Raw genomic sequence first — 20926 nt, forward strand, 5'->3', positions numbered from 1 at the left:
ACATTGACAGCAGTCGATTTGACAGGCAGACACCTCCTCTGCTAGAAGCAATTAGTCTTCCAGAGAGGGTTTTTAAAAGAGTCTTTTGTTTCATTTCTGAATTTGATCAAGATAGCTTATTATTAGCCTGATAAAAATTAAATAATTACTTTTACGTTTCCATGGAATTTGAAAAAGTTGATAAAAGAGATAAAGGGACTTAATGGTAGTTTAATAAAGATCATTATTTTTGTGGGATCACTTTATGAACACTGGCTTTGCAGAGTGTGGTGGAATAGATTGTTTGAGATCTTATACATTTGAAATAGTATTTCCATACAAATAGTATTGATTGAAAAGATTCTTTTTACTTCATCTTTATTAAATATTTTCATCATTTGTGAAATTGTTCATTTTAAATATTTCAAAAATTCTATAGGAATTGTGGAATCAATATTGTTAAATTTTTATGATTACTTATAGTTATTAAATCAGGACTGGATCATCTTATTATGAGATGTTTGGACTTGAAGAAAAATTGATTCATTGATTCATTTCCAGGTCTCCAGTTTGCACTTCTGATACCATTTTGTGGTTTTCGATGAAGTAGGCTGGCCTTGAAAATCCCACAGAACAATATAATCTCCGCAGTTCTTTTTATGCTTATCCACTGATATGGTTTGACTGGGTTCACACCCAAAATCTCAACTTGAATTGTAGTCCCTAGAATCCCCATAATCCTGGTGTATCAAGGGAGAGAACAGGTGGAGGTAATTGAATCATGGTGGTTGTTTCCCGTATGCTGCTCTTCTGATCCTGAGTGAGTTCTCACAAGATGTGTTGGTTTTTATAAGTGTTTGGGAGTTCTTCCTGTGTTCATTCTCCTTCCTGCTGCCTTGTGAAGAAGATGCTGTGCTTCTCCTTCACCTTCCACCATGATTGTAAATTCCCTGAGGCCTCCCCAGCCATGCTGAACTGAGTCAATTAAACCTCTTTCCTTTATAAGTTGCCCAGTCTTGAGCAGTTCTTTATAGTGGTATGAAAATGAACTAATACATTCATTGATTGGGAACATGAAATAACTAACTGTACACAACCCATTAAGTATAACTTACCACCAATTACTTTATATCAAGCCTACATTTTAGTAAACTACAGAGTTTAGCACAATAATTTGACTTAGTGGTTTCTAATGCAAGAAAAATAGAGTAAGTTGGCAAGGTTTTAAAAAGTTAATTAGAGCATCTCACCTTGAAACTGGCTGTGTCAAGAAATAAAAACATAAATAAAAAATTATATTGCCTTGCATCTTCATCTGCCTAATGTTTAATAAGGAGAAGTCACTTAAGATGACATTGAAGGAGGAGAGGAGGCAGTTGAGGGAAAGAGCAGGTGGACAGTCTCCAACTTCCTTTTCTATTAATTGATTTGAAAAGTGATGGTCCTATATGTATATATATTTTTAAAAGCAAAGTCTGAGAAGTCAAGCTAAATTAGATTCAAAAGGGGTGTTTCAAGTGTCTATGACTCTCATGTTTGCTGTAGGATACATAATCTATGGAACAAAATAACCTCTGGTACTTAAAATTGATGATCAAGAAATCATTTAACTTCTGTAATTTGTGAGATGAAATTTTTCAGAGCAGTGTGTATATTACTGAGAATAAAATTCTGATTCTAGTAGAGGTCCTCTCATGTCCTGACTTTGTATTTACTGTTCTTTAAAGGAAAATATTAGGGATAGGAAAATATAAATTTGGAAAACATTATCAAGTATAAGTTAATTCATGAGATAGTCTGTTTTACTTTTTTGCGTTTTCACAGATTATCAAGAATATTTTCAGAGTGGCACAGATTCTTTTTTCACCCTTTCTGATTGTATATAGACCCATGTTTTTGGTTCACAGAGACACAGTTTTACTTGAGATAAAACCCCTTTTATTCTAGTGGGAAATGCAATGAAGATTTCATTGCTCACCTATTAGAGATGATAGATACTTAAATCTTTTGTGGTCATTGTTGATCAGTTTGGTTCCAACAGGTCATAGTTATTCACCTCAGTGTCAATATGCATGAATCAAGGTGTTGGAATTTACTTTGGTTAAATTTGCTGTCTTTTGCATAAAAAGAGAGGAAGAGTGCATTTGAACCTAGCCAGATTTTTTTTTGATGTTTTTATCGAAGGCAGAATGTACTAACAACAGCAGCAGAATAATGAAAACTCTGGGCTCCCTGCTGCTGGGACAGGGCATTTTCAACGTACAGGAGTTTGCCTAAACCAGAGGAGAAAAGCTGTAAGTCCCGAGAGGATGCCTGAAACCAAACCCTATGTATTATGCTTTTTCTGTGCATACATACTTATGATGAAGTTTAATTTATATGCTAGCACAGTAAGAGATTAACAGCAATGACTAATGATAAAGTGGGACAAGCATGGTGGCACTTTGGAAGGCTGGGGCAGGAGGTTTGCTTGAGCCCAGAACTTGGAACCAGCCAGGTCAACATAGTGAGACCCCGTCTCTGCAAAAGTAAAATAAAACAATTAGCTGGGTGTGGTGGCATATACCTGCTGTCCCATCCACTCAAGAGGCCGAGGTCAAAAGATCACATGAGCCCAGGAGCCTGAGAATGCAGTGACTGAGCCATCATGGCACCCAGCCTGGGCAATAGAGCAAGACCCTGTCTCAAATAAAATAATATTTTAAAAAAATAGAATGATAACAGTATGCCAGTTTCACTACTCTTGGGCCATTATTAAGTCACACAAAGGTTCCTTGAATACAAGTACTGTGGCTCCTTGACAGTTGACCTGATAATCAAGAAGGATAGTTCCATCCTGATAGAAATGACAAAGTAAGTAAGATCATTGTATAATCATAAAAGCCTACAATTTTTTTTCTTTATCTGAATGAAGAAGAAAGATTTTGTGTTCAAATTGTGATACTAGGGTTATATTTTTAGCATCAAATTTTATTGTTTTACTAAGTAGAATTACAAAAACTACAAGGATAATAGCCAAATAATTTTTTAACTTTTTAAAATCTGTGTAACCTAAGGGACAATCATTAATTTGCACATATTCACATACAAACAGTAAATAAAAACACAGACTATATTTGCAACTTTGTGGTATGTTTGCTTGATACACTCTCAGTGAATGCAGTAATTGGGCAATGTATGAACTATTCAATAGTTCTTTAAGTTTTCTAATCAGAGATTATTAAGTCCAATTGTATTCAGTATAAATAGGCTAAACTAAGCAGTATCTGGCTTTTTCAAACCAATATGATGAACTCTAATGGAATTGTGGAGTATTTCATCATTCTCTTAGATACAAATGAGCTTCCTATACTGCTAAATGTGTGCCCGTATTTATAGTTGAAGAATGAGTATATTGAAAATAAAAGAAATAATTTTTAAAGGGAGGTAAAATTTTTAAAAAATGGTCCAGAAGACCTTGGAGAGATTGCTTTTATACCAAGAAAGAAAACTGGTAGTGCGCATCTTTTCTGATTTTGTAAGTATCCAAAAATAGTTAAATAATTGAGGTGTCTGTTTATTTCAGGGCCTCAATTCATTTGTCTAAACAGAAGGGGTGGGTGCCCTAGGGCTAGTGTAGGTGACTTCCACCATTCCAGTTGTGAGGAGAGTCAAGGCCGCTGAGGGCATATCCATTAACCACAAAGTATATGGCTATTCTGTGACTCAACAGTTTCACTCCTAAGTGTTCACCCAAATGAAATAAAAACACATTTCTACACAAAGACCTGTGCTGAAACATTCATAAGACTTTCTTCATAATAGCCCCAAACTGGAAACAACCCAAATGCCCATCAGCTGGTGGTAAGATAGACAAGTGGAAGCGAAGCCACACAGTGGAGAAGCAGTGAGCAACAAACAGGTCGTAACTACTGATACCAGAAACCAGATAGATGAATCGCAGAGCCATTACAGCGAAAAAAACCACACACAAAAATGTATGTACCCTATGATTCCATCGATATGAAATTCTGGAAGAGGGAAAGTTGTGGTGACAGAAATCAGATAACTGGTTGCCAGGAAAGGGAGAAAGTTGACTGAAAATTGGTATGGAGGAAATGTTGGAGGAATGAGAAGGCTCTATAGCATGGTTTTGGTGTTGGATACATGACTATAAAGTTTACTGAAATTCATCAGATTAAAACTCATCAAATTGTTCATTTAGACATGGTAAAATTTGTGGTACCTAATTCATTCCGTAATTAAACTGATTCTTTAAAAATATTGCTGAACTGGGATGGCTAACAAGTGAACCAAAAATAATTTCATCTGTTTAACTATTTTTAGAAAATGTATAGGACTGTACAACTAGACTAACTGGTGCTGTGGTTTGAAGTTGTCCCCTGTAAAATTCAGGTGTTGCCAATTTGATAGTACTAAGAGCTGGGGCCCTTGGTAAAGAGCTTAACAAAGAGAATCCGCCCCCTTCTGCCCTTCTCCTTTTGCTACCTGAGGACACAGTGTCCCTCCCTCTGGAGTACACAGAATTCAAGGCACTATGTTGGAAGCAGAGAGCAGCTCTCATCAGATACCAGCCTTGTTGCCAGTGCCTTTACCTTGGTCTTCCCAGCATCTAGAACCATGAGAAATATGTCTCTGCTTTTTATATGCTACCCAGTCTGTGGTATTCTGTTATCACAGTGCAAGGGGACTAAGACAGTGAAAAATACATAAAATCATTGGCATCAGAAAATGCATCAAAAATAGATTTGAAAGATTTATTTTTTTTCGCACTTGATTCCCAAAAGATGGAGCATGGTCTAGCCCTATGGTAACATGCTCTTTTTCAAAATTTGCTGTTTTGTCTTCTGTCTTCTGTTTTTTTTTTTTTTCTTAAACAGATTTCTTTAGTAGTATACTTTTTCAAGTGCTTTCAAACAGACTCCTTTGTAAGAGTTACTGATAGGCACATGATATTTTTAAAAGATTCTTTCAGTAAGCATTTTGGGAAAAGTGAGTGGAAAAACACATTCTAGAAAGTGGCCCCACAACCAACAATCTTGGTTCCTCTTTGAGATTTAACTTGTGGTTCAGTTTTTCCAACTCCCTCAACAAACCCCAAATTGTTGACTGAATATTGATGAGATTCCCAGAATTGTGTGCTATCAAGAATAGTGAATGGCTAAGTGTGACTCCAGCCTTTGAGGAAATTGCAGCCCCTTCACAGTGAGAGGCAACAATACTGAAAATAAGCAAAACAAAGTTCCAAAGGAATGAAACACTGGTGCAGAGTAGAGTGACCTTGGAGGTTTCATCCATCATCCAGTCATGGGAAGGGTGAATAGCTGTAGATGATAGAATCTACTCTAAGACCTCTGTAGATTCAGGCATGGCGGCTCACGACTGCAATCTCAGCAGTTTGGGAGACCAAACTGGGAGGATCACCTGAAGTCAGAAGTTTGAGACAAGACTGACCAATATGGTAAAATCCTTTCTCTACTTAAAATACAGAAATTAACTGGGCATGGTGTCATGCGCCTGCAGTCCCAGCTACTTGGAAAGCTGAGACAGGACAATTGCTCAGGAGGTGGAGTTTGCAGTGAGCTGAGATCATGCCACTGGACTCCAGCCTGGGTGACAGAGCAAGACTCTGTGTCAAATTAAATACATAAATAAATGATAAAATTAAATTAAAAAATAAATTTGTAGAGTCTATCATTGAGAAATTGGGGGCTTTTTTTTAATCTTGGAGATTAAAACATGATAGTCAAACAGGCTAAATATTAACTCAAATGGTCTGATACTACTAGAGTCTACAAAATTGTTATTTTCTTAGTGAGAAGTCCTCTATTTTTAGTTTCGAGTAAATAAAATAATAATGAAGCCCTTGGTCAGGTAGAGAATGATGTTTATCTTTTGTTAATTACAACCTGTATTGTACGTAGTAACTGTCCATTATATGTGTGGCTCCCATCCTTGTCATCCTGCATCCAGATCTTTCCTTCTGGATAACCCCCGGCCAATCCCTGGGTCCAGTCCCTGAGGACCACCACCCTTTATACTTTTTATGGCTATACATTTTCCTCTACACTTGGTTTCAGTTGTCTTGTATTATGAGTTTAAGAAGAGAAACTGCCTACCAATTTCATAACATCTTAAAGATACAATTTGCATTTTTTCATACTAAAAATAAGCATAGAATTGGCAAATGAAGCTTTATTGTTTTCAGATACTGTGATAAAATGACCATTATCACTGTAAAACTTTGCACAGTTTTAGTGTCTTTTTTTTATAATTTACAGCACAGAAGAAAACTACAAATAGGTAGTATTAGTCTCTTTAGTATATGATAAATTCTGATTATTAGATAACTGGACAAAGAGAAACTAGAGTGATTATTCTCAATCATGGGAAGCATTTTTCTTATCTATCTATCTGTCTATCTATCTATCTATCTATCTATCTATCTATCATCTATGTATCGGAGTGTAAACATGTACCATTTTTATGTGTTTAAGGGATCTTTTCCATCTATGCACATAATGGTGAAAGTAATAGAAGGTTCAGAATCTTAGTACTCTATAACCTATGCCTAAAAGGAATCATTTCAAGCATGAGAAAGGTATGGAGACCCAACATTTTACAATTTGACAAATTTTTAACCAAAACAATAGTAGACAATTAAAAACAACACTTCTTCTTTCAAAATTAAAAATTTAAATTTTAAATTTAAGTTTATAGAAAAGTTGCAAATGTAGGGCTGTTGGCCCCACAGGGTTGTGGGGTGACCCTTATGCTGTGTTGAGGTGCAGAATCCGAGAACTAAAGAGACAGGACACTGAAGAACTGGTGAAGAGCATCTGGACTCGGGGCGCTACACAACCTGTGAGTGGAGATCAGCGACCCCCAAATGCCCAGGAGCATCTGTATTTATTAGGTACAAGCAGGGGGCAGGGCCCTGAGTGAGGTCATCATCTATAGGCTTAGTAATAGGGCATACATGATCACGTGAAACACAAGCGAGGGGGCCACCCCATTATGTCACTTGGGCAGAGAGGTGAGCCATGTGCAGTAGGGGGCTGTGCCATGTACAGTAGTAGAGGGTTGTGTACAGAAAAAGGGTCCACCCCCATTAGGCCACCAAGGCAAGGAGGTGGTTGTGTGCATCACGTGTCGTGTGCAACACTTCTTACCTGGGGGCTGGAGATTTCAAAGGATTTCTAATACAGGTATTGATCGACTTACTACCTATGCAACTTATGACCATTCGACTTTACGACCACAGTCGCTAGCCACAACTGCTCCGCGTCTGGCAGTACAAACGTGCCCAGCTGGGCGTACGACAGTGTGGACCAGCTTCTGGCAGCACTACCATCTCCACGTGCATATAGCCTACTCAACTTACAACCAAATCGTGTTACGACCGGTCTGTTGGAACCAATCGTGGTCATAAATCGAGCACTAGCTGTAGAAGGATATTGTAGGCCAATGCAATGGACGCCGACAGACTTGTGCTCTTCTCTTAAGATATTTACGGGAGGATGATTTGAGCTAGCACAGAGGGGAGAATAGACTGACCAGGTGTACAGCAACCATAAGTAGTCACACCAGAGGGGTTCTCCTCCCTCGGTTATTTCCAGGATCTCAGGCCTGAGGCCTCCTTTCCACAGGAACTGGATGCAAGGTACTACAACTCGTTTTTCAGGAGGAGAGGCTCTTGCTCCAAGCCTGCCATACAGCGTATGCCCTTTCAGGCAGGGACGCCACTGCCTGGGTCTTTGGTTCTTGTCCTGGTCTGGCTGTTTTCCCATGTACTGCTTCTGTTCTGTGACTGCTCTAGGCATTTCCCCTACTAAGAACTACTATATGGTTATATAGAAGGATTCTATAAATCAGTACTGAATGTGTCAGTACAGCTCCGAATATGGTACCTATATGATTATATAGAAAGATTATATGGAACTAAGTATGCTGGATATAAGTATTAAGTATGATTATATAAGCTAGATATATGTAAGCAGTAAGTTATACTTCAGGCACTAATTCTATAAACTAGTATATGATTATATATAAAGGATTATAGAAAGGAAATAGCTGAGTAATAACACTTTAAGATATTCTTCAGGCACTAATTGTGCCTGAAGTCTGGACAGTTCTCCTTCCTCAGTGCCCATGGGGGGTGTTACCCACAGCAAAGATAGTACAGAGCATTTCTGTCCACCCACAGCCAGTTTCCCTATTGTTAATATTTTATACTCCTAGGTACATTAATCATAACATGGAAACATCATTAACTGAAGGTCAGACTTTATTCAAATATCCATGGCTTTTTAAAAATTAGTCTAATGTCCTCTTCCTGTCCCAGGAATTACCCAGATCTACCCTGAGTTAATTGTCTTGCCTCACCTGGTCCCTCTCAGTTGTTACTGCCTTTCCTTGGTTTGATGACCTTGGGCATTTTGAGGAGTGCTGGTTGGTATTGTGTAGACTGTTCCTCAGGTGGTATTGACCTGATGCTTTTCTCGTGGTTAGACGAGTTATACGTTTCTCGAGAAATACCATAGAATAGCTGCATATTTTAAGGACTTTTATCAAATGGTTTTGGGGACTGAGTTTGGCATTCCTTAAGTTGAATGATTTCCCTACTAATGAAATTAAAAGTAATATCAATGACAATATTAGTAATAGCAAAGAGATAGAACTTAATATACATCAGGCATTACTTAAGCACTTTGCATTGAATCTTCATGCATTGGCTCTTTATGGGGGTTATTATTAACCATGATTAGATAAACAGGTACTTCAGACAACTCACAGGAAGTCACATAGATTATGCATGTTACTGAGATTTGACCTAAAATAGGATCTGTTTCTAGAGTCCATGTTTCTCACTTTGCTATTCTGCTTCCAGACTATGAGGTAGAAGTAGCAGGGAAATAAAATAATTTATGAAAAACTGTATGAAGATTATGTCTTTCAATGAATCTGGATATGCAGATTTTTTTTCTTGAGATGTTGACTATTTGGTATTCAATAAGAACATGTGATATTTCTTAGAAACTTGTAGGTGACTAAACTAATCTGAATTATTTCTCCACTTTTTTTTCTATTTGTTTGTTTGTCAATCCTGTTGATAAAAGGAGTCATGAATCTATAGCAGTTGACCAGATATGGGATTTTCCAGATTCCAGAATTTCCTATAGCTGAGGGTTACTTGAATATCCTCCTCCCAATATGCAATCACAAATACATATAGTTTTTTATTAAAAATCAATATATGTGCCTATTTAAAATTAAAAATATGTGTGTATTTTTATTACTTGGAAGCAGAAATTCTAGATTAGTGCATTTTTATCCCTATTTTGTTCACCTGGCATCATCTGATGATCAGGACCTTCATCCTTCATTTTAAATTATTCATTTTGGAAACAACAGTGGAGTTAGTTTTATTTTTAAAGTTCACAGTGAACCTGAACTTGAGAATAAAGCTGGAGCATCTGGTTGCTGCAGATTGTAAGACTAATAGGATCCCTCTGTGAGGATGACCACTTAGGCACAGAAATGTGTCACTTGCTAAAGCAGAAATTTGAGTTCCTGCTGAGTTAAGAATTAGAGAACAGCACAGCTCGTGTCATCATTGGGAAGCCTCGACCTCCACGAGGTTTATCACTGGCGTTTCAGCCTTAAATGATGGCAACACACACAGCAGAGCATTAAATATTGGTATGCCTTGAGTATAATATAAATTAAAATAACGCTATAGCAAAATGATTTACCAGAACTAAATGCCTGCTAATTCATTCTGGAAAGTAAAATTGCGTTATTCATACCTGTCATTTATTCTGAGGTGCTTTTCTCTACTAGCTTAGCTCTTATATTCTTTTTCTGTGTCTTTCAAATAAATCTATAATATCAAAAATGAAAAAAATACATCCTTTAAAATGACTTATTCTTCTCATTTCCTCATATGGTCTGGCATTTGTTTGTGGAATCCCGTGTGTCTGTCTGATCCCCAATCTGGAAATTCACTGAAGGTGCCCTGTGATGTGGAAGTATATTTGTTTTGCTCTGCTGCGGGGCAGTGGGGTCACTGGAATGCCTGTATCTCATTATCTTGCAGGTTATGGCAGACAGACCCCTTGAGCTGAGACACAGGACAGTGTTGGATCTGAATCTTACACTCAAAATCAATCCTCTTTTGTACCCAAATCAGGTTACTAGATGAGTGGGACTGTCAGGGAATTTGACCAAATAAATATGACCCCATGATTGTAGATGACCAATACCTTGAATAAAATTGTTGTTTTCTCAGTAAGTGCTCTCCGAGGCCCAGCCTCATAGTTTTCTAGGCAGTACCAAAAACAAAATTCTGAATTCCAACAGCAGTGATAAATAATTTGGACAGTGCTATAAATGAGTTTGAAGATGTATACTCTTATAGTCTCCATGAGACAAGAGAGATGAGTTGGGGAGACAGTTCGTTGCTGTGGTTACTTATAGCCTGAATTTCCAGAGTCGAGCGTTTCATGCTGAGGCCACAAGAGGGAAAGAAAAACACAGCAGGTGTAATTCCGCCTCATCTTAGCTTTTAACTGCACCTTTGAAATCATCTCATTTTTGTTTTAACCAAACAAAGCACACTTGTATGATAAGCAAATACAGTCTTTCATGTACACAACAGAATTTCCCCAGAACACCATAATTAAGCACAATTACACATCAGTTTAACAAGCAAGGCCGCTGCAACAGCAATCTGCTAGTTTCTGGGTCTATGTTACTGATAGTGATGGACAAGGACATGGACACTGGAGGCTCCGCATCTGTCCAGGTGCCAGGCTGTGCTGTGTTGTGCGGTTTTCAGTAATGCCAGGAGCATGTGCCACATCCAAACCGTGTAGAAACCTTCTGACACTCCATCCAAAACCAGAATCAGTAGATTCCCATTCATTTGCTGCAATCTTGTTTCCCAAAGATGATGAAAATAAATCAATTATTTTAGAGATTTCTGAGTGAAAGCCTCAGGGAAAATAAATGAGAATTAATCTAAGAGCGGGCACAATGTGATAACTTGCACAAGAAACTGTTGCTTTTAGTCACTCTCTCTTCAACCAGTAAATGGAAGCATGTACTGATTTTTGGGCCATTTTAATCTGTTAGCACTTACCACATGGAGTAGTTCCGGTTGCCCTGGAACACACATTATTTATTCTAGCTTGTGTTTAAATTTTTTAAGCCCTAAGCAGAATACAGATGGCAGTCAAATAGCACATGAGGAAAAAGCTAGACATACAAGCTGGACCACATTGCTTTTAAATGAATAAACATATAAGAAGTTGTGTAAATATCTTACACAGGTGATAAGAGGTTTGGTCTCCTATTTGGGGAAATAAAAAAATTAGCTGTCTAAAAGCTAAACATTTCCCACTATTTTTAAGAAATGTTTCCTGAACAGCTATAGCTGAGTGGTTTCTGCAGAATATTAATTGCAATCCAGTGGCAACCCATATGGAATTTAAAGGTCTCTCTTACTTATGGAACGTCATCATAGTACATCAATTCTGCGATAACTTGAAGAATCTAAATGAACTCTTCATGGTAACAGAGACTGCAGCAGCCGAGTCTATTTCATATGTCAAACAGAAATTTTATTACCCTGTCTAGAATAAATTTGCACAACTATAGGAGCAGAACGTGGTATGATTTAAACTCTTGGTAAATTGTTCTCACTAAAATTCAGGGATATTAGCTTATATAATCCAATAGTCATCTACTGAGATTTAGAGAAGTTGCTCTTCATATACATGACTATGGGTGAACATAATTTTAGAATTTAGTTTTATTCATTGAGTGCCTTTATACAAAGAATTTTCAGAAGTGGTTTTGGAGGAGAAGAGAAAGAACCTGATCAAGCTGTCATTTGTGGATTTCTCATCTACTTGTTGAGACAGGTCACAGAGAACAAGGAACACACAGCAGTGTAGATTGAGCGAGTTCTGCTCTAGCTGTCTAGTATATGTGCACAGCCCTGCCCTGCCTGACCTGCCATCATCACGAGAGACAGTGTTAACAGAGGATTGACCGCAGCAAAATCTGAAGGACCAGGGAATTTCCTGGTCATGTTTCCATGTAGCCCCTGGGACACTCATGGTTGACTGCATAAAAGAAAACAAGCAAGAATGCTAACTATGCTTCTGAAGGCACAATTATGTCTTATTCCTTTCAACTTTGTTCTCAACCCTTTTTGAAATTCAAGTATATACCAAATATGTTCTTATGTAGAAATTGGATGTTTAAAACTCCATGGTAGGCCCACTTACAGTGAGTCGAGATCACGCCACAGCTTGGGCAGCAGAGCAAGGCTCCATCTCAAATAAATAAATGCGACATATAAATAAGTCCAAGAGGACTATTATACAACATGATGGCTGTGGTTAATAATAATATGTTATGTTCTTAAAAATTGATAAGAGTATAGATGTTCTCAAGAAAAACATAAAAAAGTATGTAAGGTAATGCGTATATTAATTAGCTTCAGTTAGCCATTATGATATGTTTACATATTTCAAACTAACATGTTGTAGATGATCAGTATATACAATTTTTACTTGTCAATTAAAATATAAAGAAATGTGAATGAGAATAAAAATTACTAAATTGCAAAGTTTAGTAAGAACAATGATTTTGAAAAGCATCTGTTGTGTGTTGACTCCTGGAATAGGTGCTGTAGATTTAACAGTCACCAAGAAAGACCCTCCCAGGGCTTACAGTAAAGCACAAAAAAATAAATAAAACGCAGAGTGACAAGTCTTGCAGCAGAAAAGAGTGGTTTTAGAGACACGTAGGATACGGGCCATCCCCGAGCAAGTGCGGACTGCATTAGAATATCAACAATGCATGGATTCAGTGAGACAACAGAGGAAAGAGTGGACTAAATATTTACAGCAGGTGTGAAGGCTGCAGAGGGGTACTAAAAGAGATCGTAGTATGCCTGGATTGTGAAATGCCAGGAAAGATGTCATGAAATAAGAACCAGGGGAAGACAGCAATGTTCACATCACACAGGGCTTCCTGAGTCCTAGATAGGATCCGGACTGAGAATGAAGTTGGTCATCAGAGAACTTTCAAGCAAGGTAGGGTCACCCTTAGGATCGGAATTTGGGACATTATTTTGGTTGCAGCACAAGAAATGGGTTGCAGCGTGGGGAGCAGTGAGATGATCCCAACAGCATCAATGATGGCAAATGAGGGTAGACAGTGAAGGGTGAGAACCTGAACAAGACGCAACATGGCATGTCTGGGAAGACAGCTAGAATGACAGACACCATTTTTGTATGATGTATTTTGGGGAAGAGAGAGACGTGTGACTGTATTTGTAATTGGACTATGTAAGCTTGTCGGAATGATCCTAAAACAATATTTTCCTTAGGCCCCTTCATTATCAAATCTTATTTCTAGTTCAATAATTTGGAAGAGATATTTTGAATAGCATTTTATTATTATTATTATTTTGCTTTAGAGGCATCAGTATTTTAATTGATATTAAACCATAGTGTTTGTTTCTCTTCTTTTTTTTATTCTCCTTCTTTTTTTAATGGAGTCTTGCCCTGTCACTCAGGCTGAAGTGCCGTGTCACAATCTTGACTCACTGCAACCTCCACCTCCCTGGTTGAAGCAGTTATCCTGCTTCAGCCTCCACAGTAGCTGGGATTACAGGCATGCACCACCACACCCAGCTAATTTTTCTATTTTTAGCAGAGATAGGGTTTCACCATGTTAGCCAGGCTGGTCTCCAACTCATGACCTGAGCTGACCCTCCCACCTCGGCCTTCCAAAGGGCTGGGATTACAGGTGTGAGCTGCCACGTCCAGCCATAGTTTTTGTTTCTAAGAAAACAAGTCAAAGTCATCTCTGGCATCTTATGTTTGATTATACAGAGTCCAGGCATGGTGGCTGATGCCTGTAATCCCAGCACTTTGAGGGGTTGAGGAGGGTGGATCATGAGGTCAATAGATCGAGACCATCCTGGCCAACATGGTGAAAGCCCGTCTCTACTAAAAATACAAAAATTAGCTGGGCGTGCTGGCACGCGCCTGTCGTCCCAGCTCCTCAGGAGGCTGAGGCGAAAGAATTGCTTGAACCCAGGAGGTGGAGGTTGCAGTGAGCCAAGATTGCTCCACTGCACTCCAGCCTGGTGACAGAGCAAGACTCCGTCTCAAAACAAAAACAAAAACAAAAAAGAATAACATTGGGAGACCGAGGCGGGTGGATCTCGAGGTCAAGAGATCGGGACCATCCTGATTATACAGAGAAGGAGGTTTGATACACATAGCATATCAATGTTAATAGTATCTTACTCATTGTCTACTCTACGTGAAGTTGACAGGACCCTCAAATAAAATTCTAAAACCTGTGTGAAGTTTCTCACCATAATTTGGAGGCAGAAGTGCCACTCAGTGCGTAAGAGATCAAGAAGGCAAAATACCGCAAAGTAATTCCCCCAAATGAAGCATCACTGGCATAATCATGAAACTTGCTTACATTTCTTCTACAACTAAGGAACAAAAGTCAGGTGAAATACACAAACGTCCTGATTTTGGACTGTGCTTCTTTGATAGCTACTAATCAGTGCCTAATGCCTGCTAAGGGATGTGTCCAACACAGGTTCTCCGTGGCCAGCAGTAGCCATACATCAGGATAAACAAATGCCAGCCTCTTTGTTGGGACTGGGGAACCACAGGACTCTCCTGACCCTCAGCATGGAAAGCAGAAAGACCCTCACCCTCATTCCATTTCTGAGACTCCTGCACAGTAGAGCTCCCTGCCTTAATTAATATAAAAATAGTATCCAAAAATGTCATAATTTATTTGACTCTATGGAGAAATTGTAAACTTTATCATCACAGAGGCAGAATGAAACGTTTAAGGTTTGCTGATAATCATAGCAATAATGATCTTTCCAGTGCTATATGGCAAGTACTTTCCATGAATTTAATTCTTTAATTCTCATGGCCACCCTTTGAGGTAGGAAAGAGGAGGCTCATAATGTGAACACTGAGCCTTGATGAGACTAAATTTATCACAGTGGCCCAGCAAACACTGGGGATTCAAAACTGAATCTGGTGCCTGGTCCTGTGCCAGGACTCTGGATGCACAGCTCAGCTTCCCAGCAGAGAGCCCACATCAAACAAGAGCCCTTTTTGTTATAAACCATGCAGGGTTCGGAATTAACTTTGTCAATTTCAGTGACACATGCTCGTTCAAGGAATCCCAGTCATTAAATTTAGGTAAATCCATTCCCAGCCCTGTTCAACTCACGTTCAACAACTTAAACTCTAAAAACTATCTTCAAGCAAAAGTGTTCTCTGTAGCTTTCTTTGGCTTGTTTTGCATTAGGAACATTTCACTTTCATAGACCTGACCCTGTAAGGATTATCTTTGCTTGGTAGCCTGAGGTGTGAAGCATACATTGAACCTCAACCAATTACCTGCATTTTGTGTGCGTGCTATGCTTGGTAGCCTGAGGTGTGAAGCATACATTGAACCTCAACCAATTACCTGCATTTTGTGTGCGTGCTATGCTTGGTAGCCTGAGGTGTGAAGCATACATTGAACCTCAACCAAATACCTGCATTTTGTGTGCGTGCTATTCTCCTTCGGAGAAAGTGGTGATATCCTATGTATTTAATGTCTTGATACTAGTGTGATAATGCATGCAAACTTTACTTCTTTGGCATTCCCAGACACTGAGAGGTAAAGTTTCTCCTCTAGAATGCAACGTATCTGACTTAACCTCTGAGTGTTTCTATATCCCTAATGGCAGACCTTCAAACCATCCAGAAATTCAGTTCTGAGTCACTTCTACAAACTTTCCAAAAACTGACAGCTTAATTAGAAAGTGCTTAGGTTATGAAAAATATACTTGCATACACATGTTTATAGCAGCACAATTCACAATTGCAAAAGTGTGAACTAACCCAAATGCCCATCAATGAGTGGATAAAGAAACTGTGGTATACATATACAATGGAATACTACTCAATTGTAATACGGAAAGAGTTAATGGCATTCACAGCAACCTTTGTGGGATTGGAGACTATTATTCTAACTTAAGTAACTCAGGAATGGAAAACCAAACATTGTCTGTTCTCACTCATAAGTGGAAGCTAAGCTGTAAGGATGCAAAGGCAAAAGAATGATACAGTAGACCTTGGGGACTCAAGAGAAAGGGTGGGAAGGGGTTGAGGGATAGAAAGCTACACATTGGGTTCACATATACTGCTCGGGTGATGAGTGCACCAAAATCTTACAAAGTATCACTAAAGAACTTATTCTTGTAACCAAATACCATCTGTTCCCCCAAAACCTATGTAAATTTTTTTTAAAAAGAAGTAGATTATAAAAACAACAACAACAAAATGACAGAAATTGGAACTTGCTCTTGGCCCCTGCAAGTTAATGAAGTACAAACCCACAAACAATTCTAACAGTAAAACCAATGCATTTTGGGGATACGTGTCCAGAGAAACCACCCTGAACTTGCTGGAACTCATTTTTCTCCTGCTGCTGCTCTTCCAGTGCTGCAGAGGAATCTTTTAAACCTGTAATCACATGACACCAAGTCTCCTCCAAAGCCCTGCAATGCCTTCTTCCTGCATCACTTGGCACCATCAGGAAGCCCCACAGGCAGGGCCTCCCTTACTCTCCATGCCGCCTCTGTACATTTGCCCCTCACTGCCCTGCCAAGCACACTGGGATCACAACTCTTTCTCAAAGGGCTGATTCCCATCTTGCTTCAGGGCGTTTTCTTCACTGCCTCCTCCTCTGTCCATCTCTCTGTACCCTACTGTCTTGTCTTAAATTACTCATCATCAAATCTCTTTCATTTTTGGGAGCCTGAGATGGGATCATCACTTGAGCCCAGGAGTTCGAGGTTGCAGCAAGCTATGATCACATCACTGCACTCCAGCCTGGACAACAGCATGAGACCCTGTCTCAAAAAAAATTAATTTAAAAAATTTTTCTCCATAAAACATAAACCCTGTATTAGTCTGTTTTACAGTCCTAATAAAGGTATACCCAAGACTGGGCAATTTACAAAATATAAAGGTTCAATGGACTTACAGTTCCACATGGCTGGGGAGGCCTCACAATCATGGCAGAAGGCAAGGAGGAGCAAGTCATATCTTACATGGATGGCAGCCGGCAAAGAGGCAGAACTTGGATATAGCAACTCCCCCTTATAAAGCCATCAGATCTCATGAGACTTAATCACTATTATGAAAACAGCACAGGAAAAGACCTGCCCCCATGATCAATTACCTCCTACTCGATACCTCCCATAGCACATGGGAATTCAAAATGAGAATTGGGTGGGGACACAGAGATTTTGTCTCATTTATTCACTACGCCCATTACCTAGAAGATGGCCTGACACACAGTGGCTCTCAGAAAAGATCTTTTAAATGAATAAACAGATAACATATTTTAATGAAACATTCCATGTAGTTAACATTTGAGACAGATCAACATTTAAAATATATTAGAGATTTGGTGTATTTGGATGCATAATTTTATTACAGTGGTGTTTTAATGAAAGATTGATTCTGAATGTTTTGTTTTCCTCTGTGGACCAAATAGTTATTCATTCTGTTTTATAAATGACTGTTAACATTCATTTTAGGGAAAGAATATTCAAATAGATTCTATTTAAATATTCAGTGGGGAATGAAGAATCTTAATTGTATTGTTTATAGCATAAAGCACATAGTTGAAAACAAAACTAGTATTTGCATTTTGGGAGCAGGAATTGCAGACGAAAGATCAGACATACCCAGAAGATGCTCCAATTAATTGCAGCATTTGTGTTGTCAGTATATCTGTGTAGCCATGTGTATCCCTTAAAAGATAACAAAGTAAATACCTTTCTCTTCAGTTGAAATTGCATTCTATTTTTGGCTTTTGAAATTAAATATTAGATCAATTTAATATCCTTTTGAAACTATTTACAAAAATAATGTGTAGTTCAGCATAAAAGAAGTCACATGTTCACTTTCTAAATTGTACAGATAAAAATATTCCTTTTTTTTTTTTTTTTTTAAGCATTCATTTGCTTTTCCATTTTCAGAAATTGAAAAGGGAGGGTGTGGGGATCCTGGAATCCCCGCCTACGGGAAGCGAATGGGCAGCAGTTTCCTCCATGGAGATACACTCACCTTTGAATGCCCAGCAGCCTTTGAGTTGGTGGGGGAGAGAGTTATCACCTGTCAGCAGAACAATCAGTGGTCTGGCAACAAGCCCAGCTGTGTATGTGAGTATTGTGCCTTGACCTGGACTCTCTCCTGTCCTGCAAGGGCCTTGCAAGGGGGTAAAAGGAGAAAGACACAGACCACCCTTTTAGGGAGGGCAGCTCTCAGAATAGCTCGGGGTGCTTCCTTTACCAGAAACATGCAAGGACATCCTCAAACATCAACTTGCCTGCTTTCTTCATTTAATAAAAACTAATTTATAGTTTTATTACATGTACTAGATAAAACATACCTGAACGTTTCCTACCAAAAAGGTCATCACATATACCATTGTTTCCATCAAAAGCTGATGATGATCTGCTGTATCAGACATCAACAGAGTCCTCAGTGACTTAATAATGCTGTATAACAGTTTGATGCAGTTGTTCACCAATGTGAGCATGGATGGTGGTACTGGTTTGAAATTCAGTTGAAGAGCTGTCCTCTTCCTCTTAAGAATGCTATTTTAACTAGTAGAAAAGACTTCTCAGCCAGTTTTAAAGAAATATTTTTTTTATTTGTAAATAAATACAGCAATGGCTGAAGAGTATGTATGAAACTATGTGGAATAAGAAGCAAAAATGTACTCTAGAGATAAATCCAACAGTTGCTCCCTTCAAAAAATTTTATATATATATGTGTGTATGTGTGTAATTTTGTGTACACATTCTTAAAAGTAAATTTTCCAAAATATGTTTATATTATCCAACTAGAATATGATCTGTTTTCAAGTTACTTATTTATTCATCTTTACCCTGTAACTAATAAAATTTTAAATAACTGTAGAAATGCACTTACAGAAAAATGTAAAGTATAAATTATAAAGTTATCATGGAAGAGCAGGCTGAATTGTTCCTATGATGGAGGCATATACTTTTTCACATTAATGAAGGCGGAAAATTATAAGTAGAAATTATAATACTTGGCACACGTTTTTGGTCAACTTGAAAGGGTCATTTTTGAACCAAACTTGTGCTTGATTATGTATAGGTTCTGGTTGTGCTCTATAAGATAATGAAATATTCAACTTACAAATTAGGAAAGAAGAAAACATTATGGTTCAGAATTATTAATATTAAAATAGTTGGATCATCATAGCTGTTTGCAGGCATACATTGCCTTTCCGGATTCTTAGCCATCTGTTTCACCTGGCAGTTCTTTGGATATGTGCCAAAATGTTTGAAAATATATTTGCATCTTCACAGTTTCATGTTTCTTCAACTTTACGGCATCATCTGGGATCATTCTCTCACCAAATTATCCCGAGGAATATGGAAACAACATGAACTGTGTCTGGTTGATTATCTCGGAGCCAGGAAGTCGAATTCACCTCATCTTTAATGATTTTGATGTAGAGCCTCAGTTTGACTTTCTTGCAGTCAAGGATGATGGCATTTCTGACATAACTGTCCTGGGTACCTTTTCTGGCAATGAAGTGCCTTCCCAGCTGGCCAGCAGTGGGCATATAGTTCGCTTGGAATTTCAGTCTGACCATTCTACTACTGGCAGAGGGTTCAACATCACTTACACTAGTAAGTATGCCCACACAGTCAACACATCCAAGATCCCATTTTACTTACATGTTCTTATTTTTCTTATATGTGTGTGAAGTTGCATTTCAAGGCTAGTATTTCAGAGGTTTTATAATCACTATTAAAATGAGAGTAGCAGAATTATATAGTGTTATCCTGAAAACTTAAATACATCACTGTATTTATATTGGTGGCTTGGTTACTCCTAAACTAAGGGACTGGATCTCTTCTCTCTTTCATCTCCTACATCTCTTTCTCTCTTGTTTTCCATTTATCCATCCATTCACTTATCCATCCATCTATCCACCCTTCCATCATTCCATCCATCCTTGCATCCATCCATCCATTATTCCATTATTCTTCCATACATTCATCCATCCATCCATTTCATCTATCCATGCATCCATCTATCTATCCATCCATTCATCCATCATTCCATCCATCTAATCTATCCATGCATCTGTCCATCCATCCATCCATCCATCCATCTATCCATTATTCCATCCATCCATCATTCTATTAATCCATCATTCATCCATCCTTCTATCTTTTTGTTCATCCATTTATCCATTATTTCATCCATCCATCCACCCACCCATCCATCCATTTGTCCACCCATATTCTTCCATTCATCCATCCATCCATCCATCCATCCATCCTTCCATCCTTCCATTCTTCTTTTCATTTTTCCATCCATTCATCCAGCCAGCCATTCAGTCATCCTCTCTTCCTTCTATTCTTCTTTCCATCTATACAACCATCCACCCACCTACTCACCCACCTATGGATCTTTCATGCAACAAAGTAGTATAGTAAAAACAACTGAGTCATTTGATGTCAGGAGCCAAGGATTAAAGTACAGCACTTGTATGTAATTAATGAAGTTTAATGACAGCTAACTTCCCTTGGTTTCAGTTCCTTATTTTAAAACCTATTTTATGTAAGAATATCTACTTAAATGGACTGTAGAGGGAATAAAGTGAGAGAATGTTAATATAAATAGTACATTATGATGTATTAACTGCCTACTTGCTTAGGTACTAAGAATTTGACAGCAATTATTTCATTTAGTGTTACAGTAACTAGGGGATATAAACTTAATAGTCTCTCATTTTGTAAAGAAAGAGAGCTAGGCTCAGAGCATCAGAGTCA

The 20926-nt window shown here is 38.3% G+C and overlaps 1 protein-coding gene across 2 annotated transcripts in view; it reads left to right on the forward strand.

Moving 5' to 3' along the window:
• Nucleotides 1-20926, forward strand: part of CSMD1 (CUB and Sushi multiple domains 1) — a 2110588-nt gene that overhangs the window by 1600277 nt on the left and 489385 nt on the right. For both annotated transcript variants that reach the window (XM_017501161.1, XM_017501162.1), the window contains exons 13-14: nucleotides 18083-18265; nucleotides 19448-19774. In XM_017501161.1, coding sequence (XP_017356650.1) covers nucleotides 18083-18265; nucleotides 19448-19774 — 510 coding nt within the window. The remainder of the gene's footprint in view (nucleotides 1-18082; nucleotides 18266-19447; nucleotides 19775-20926) is intronic.

Source organism: Cebus imitator, unplaced genomic scaffold (genome assembly GCF_001604975.1).
Source record: "Cebus imitator isolate Cc_AM_T3 unplaced genomic scaffold, Cebus_imitator-1.0 Scaffold279, whole genome shotgun sequence".
In the NCBI taxonomy this organism is placed as follows: domain Eukaryota; kingdom Metazoa; phylum Chordata; class Mammalia; order Primates; family Cebidae; genus Cebus; species Cebus imitator.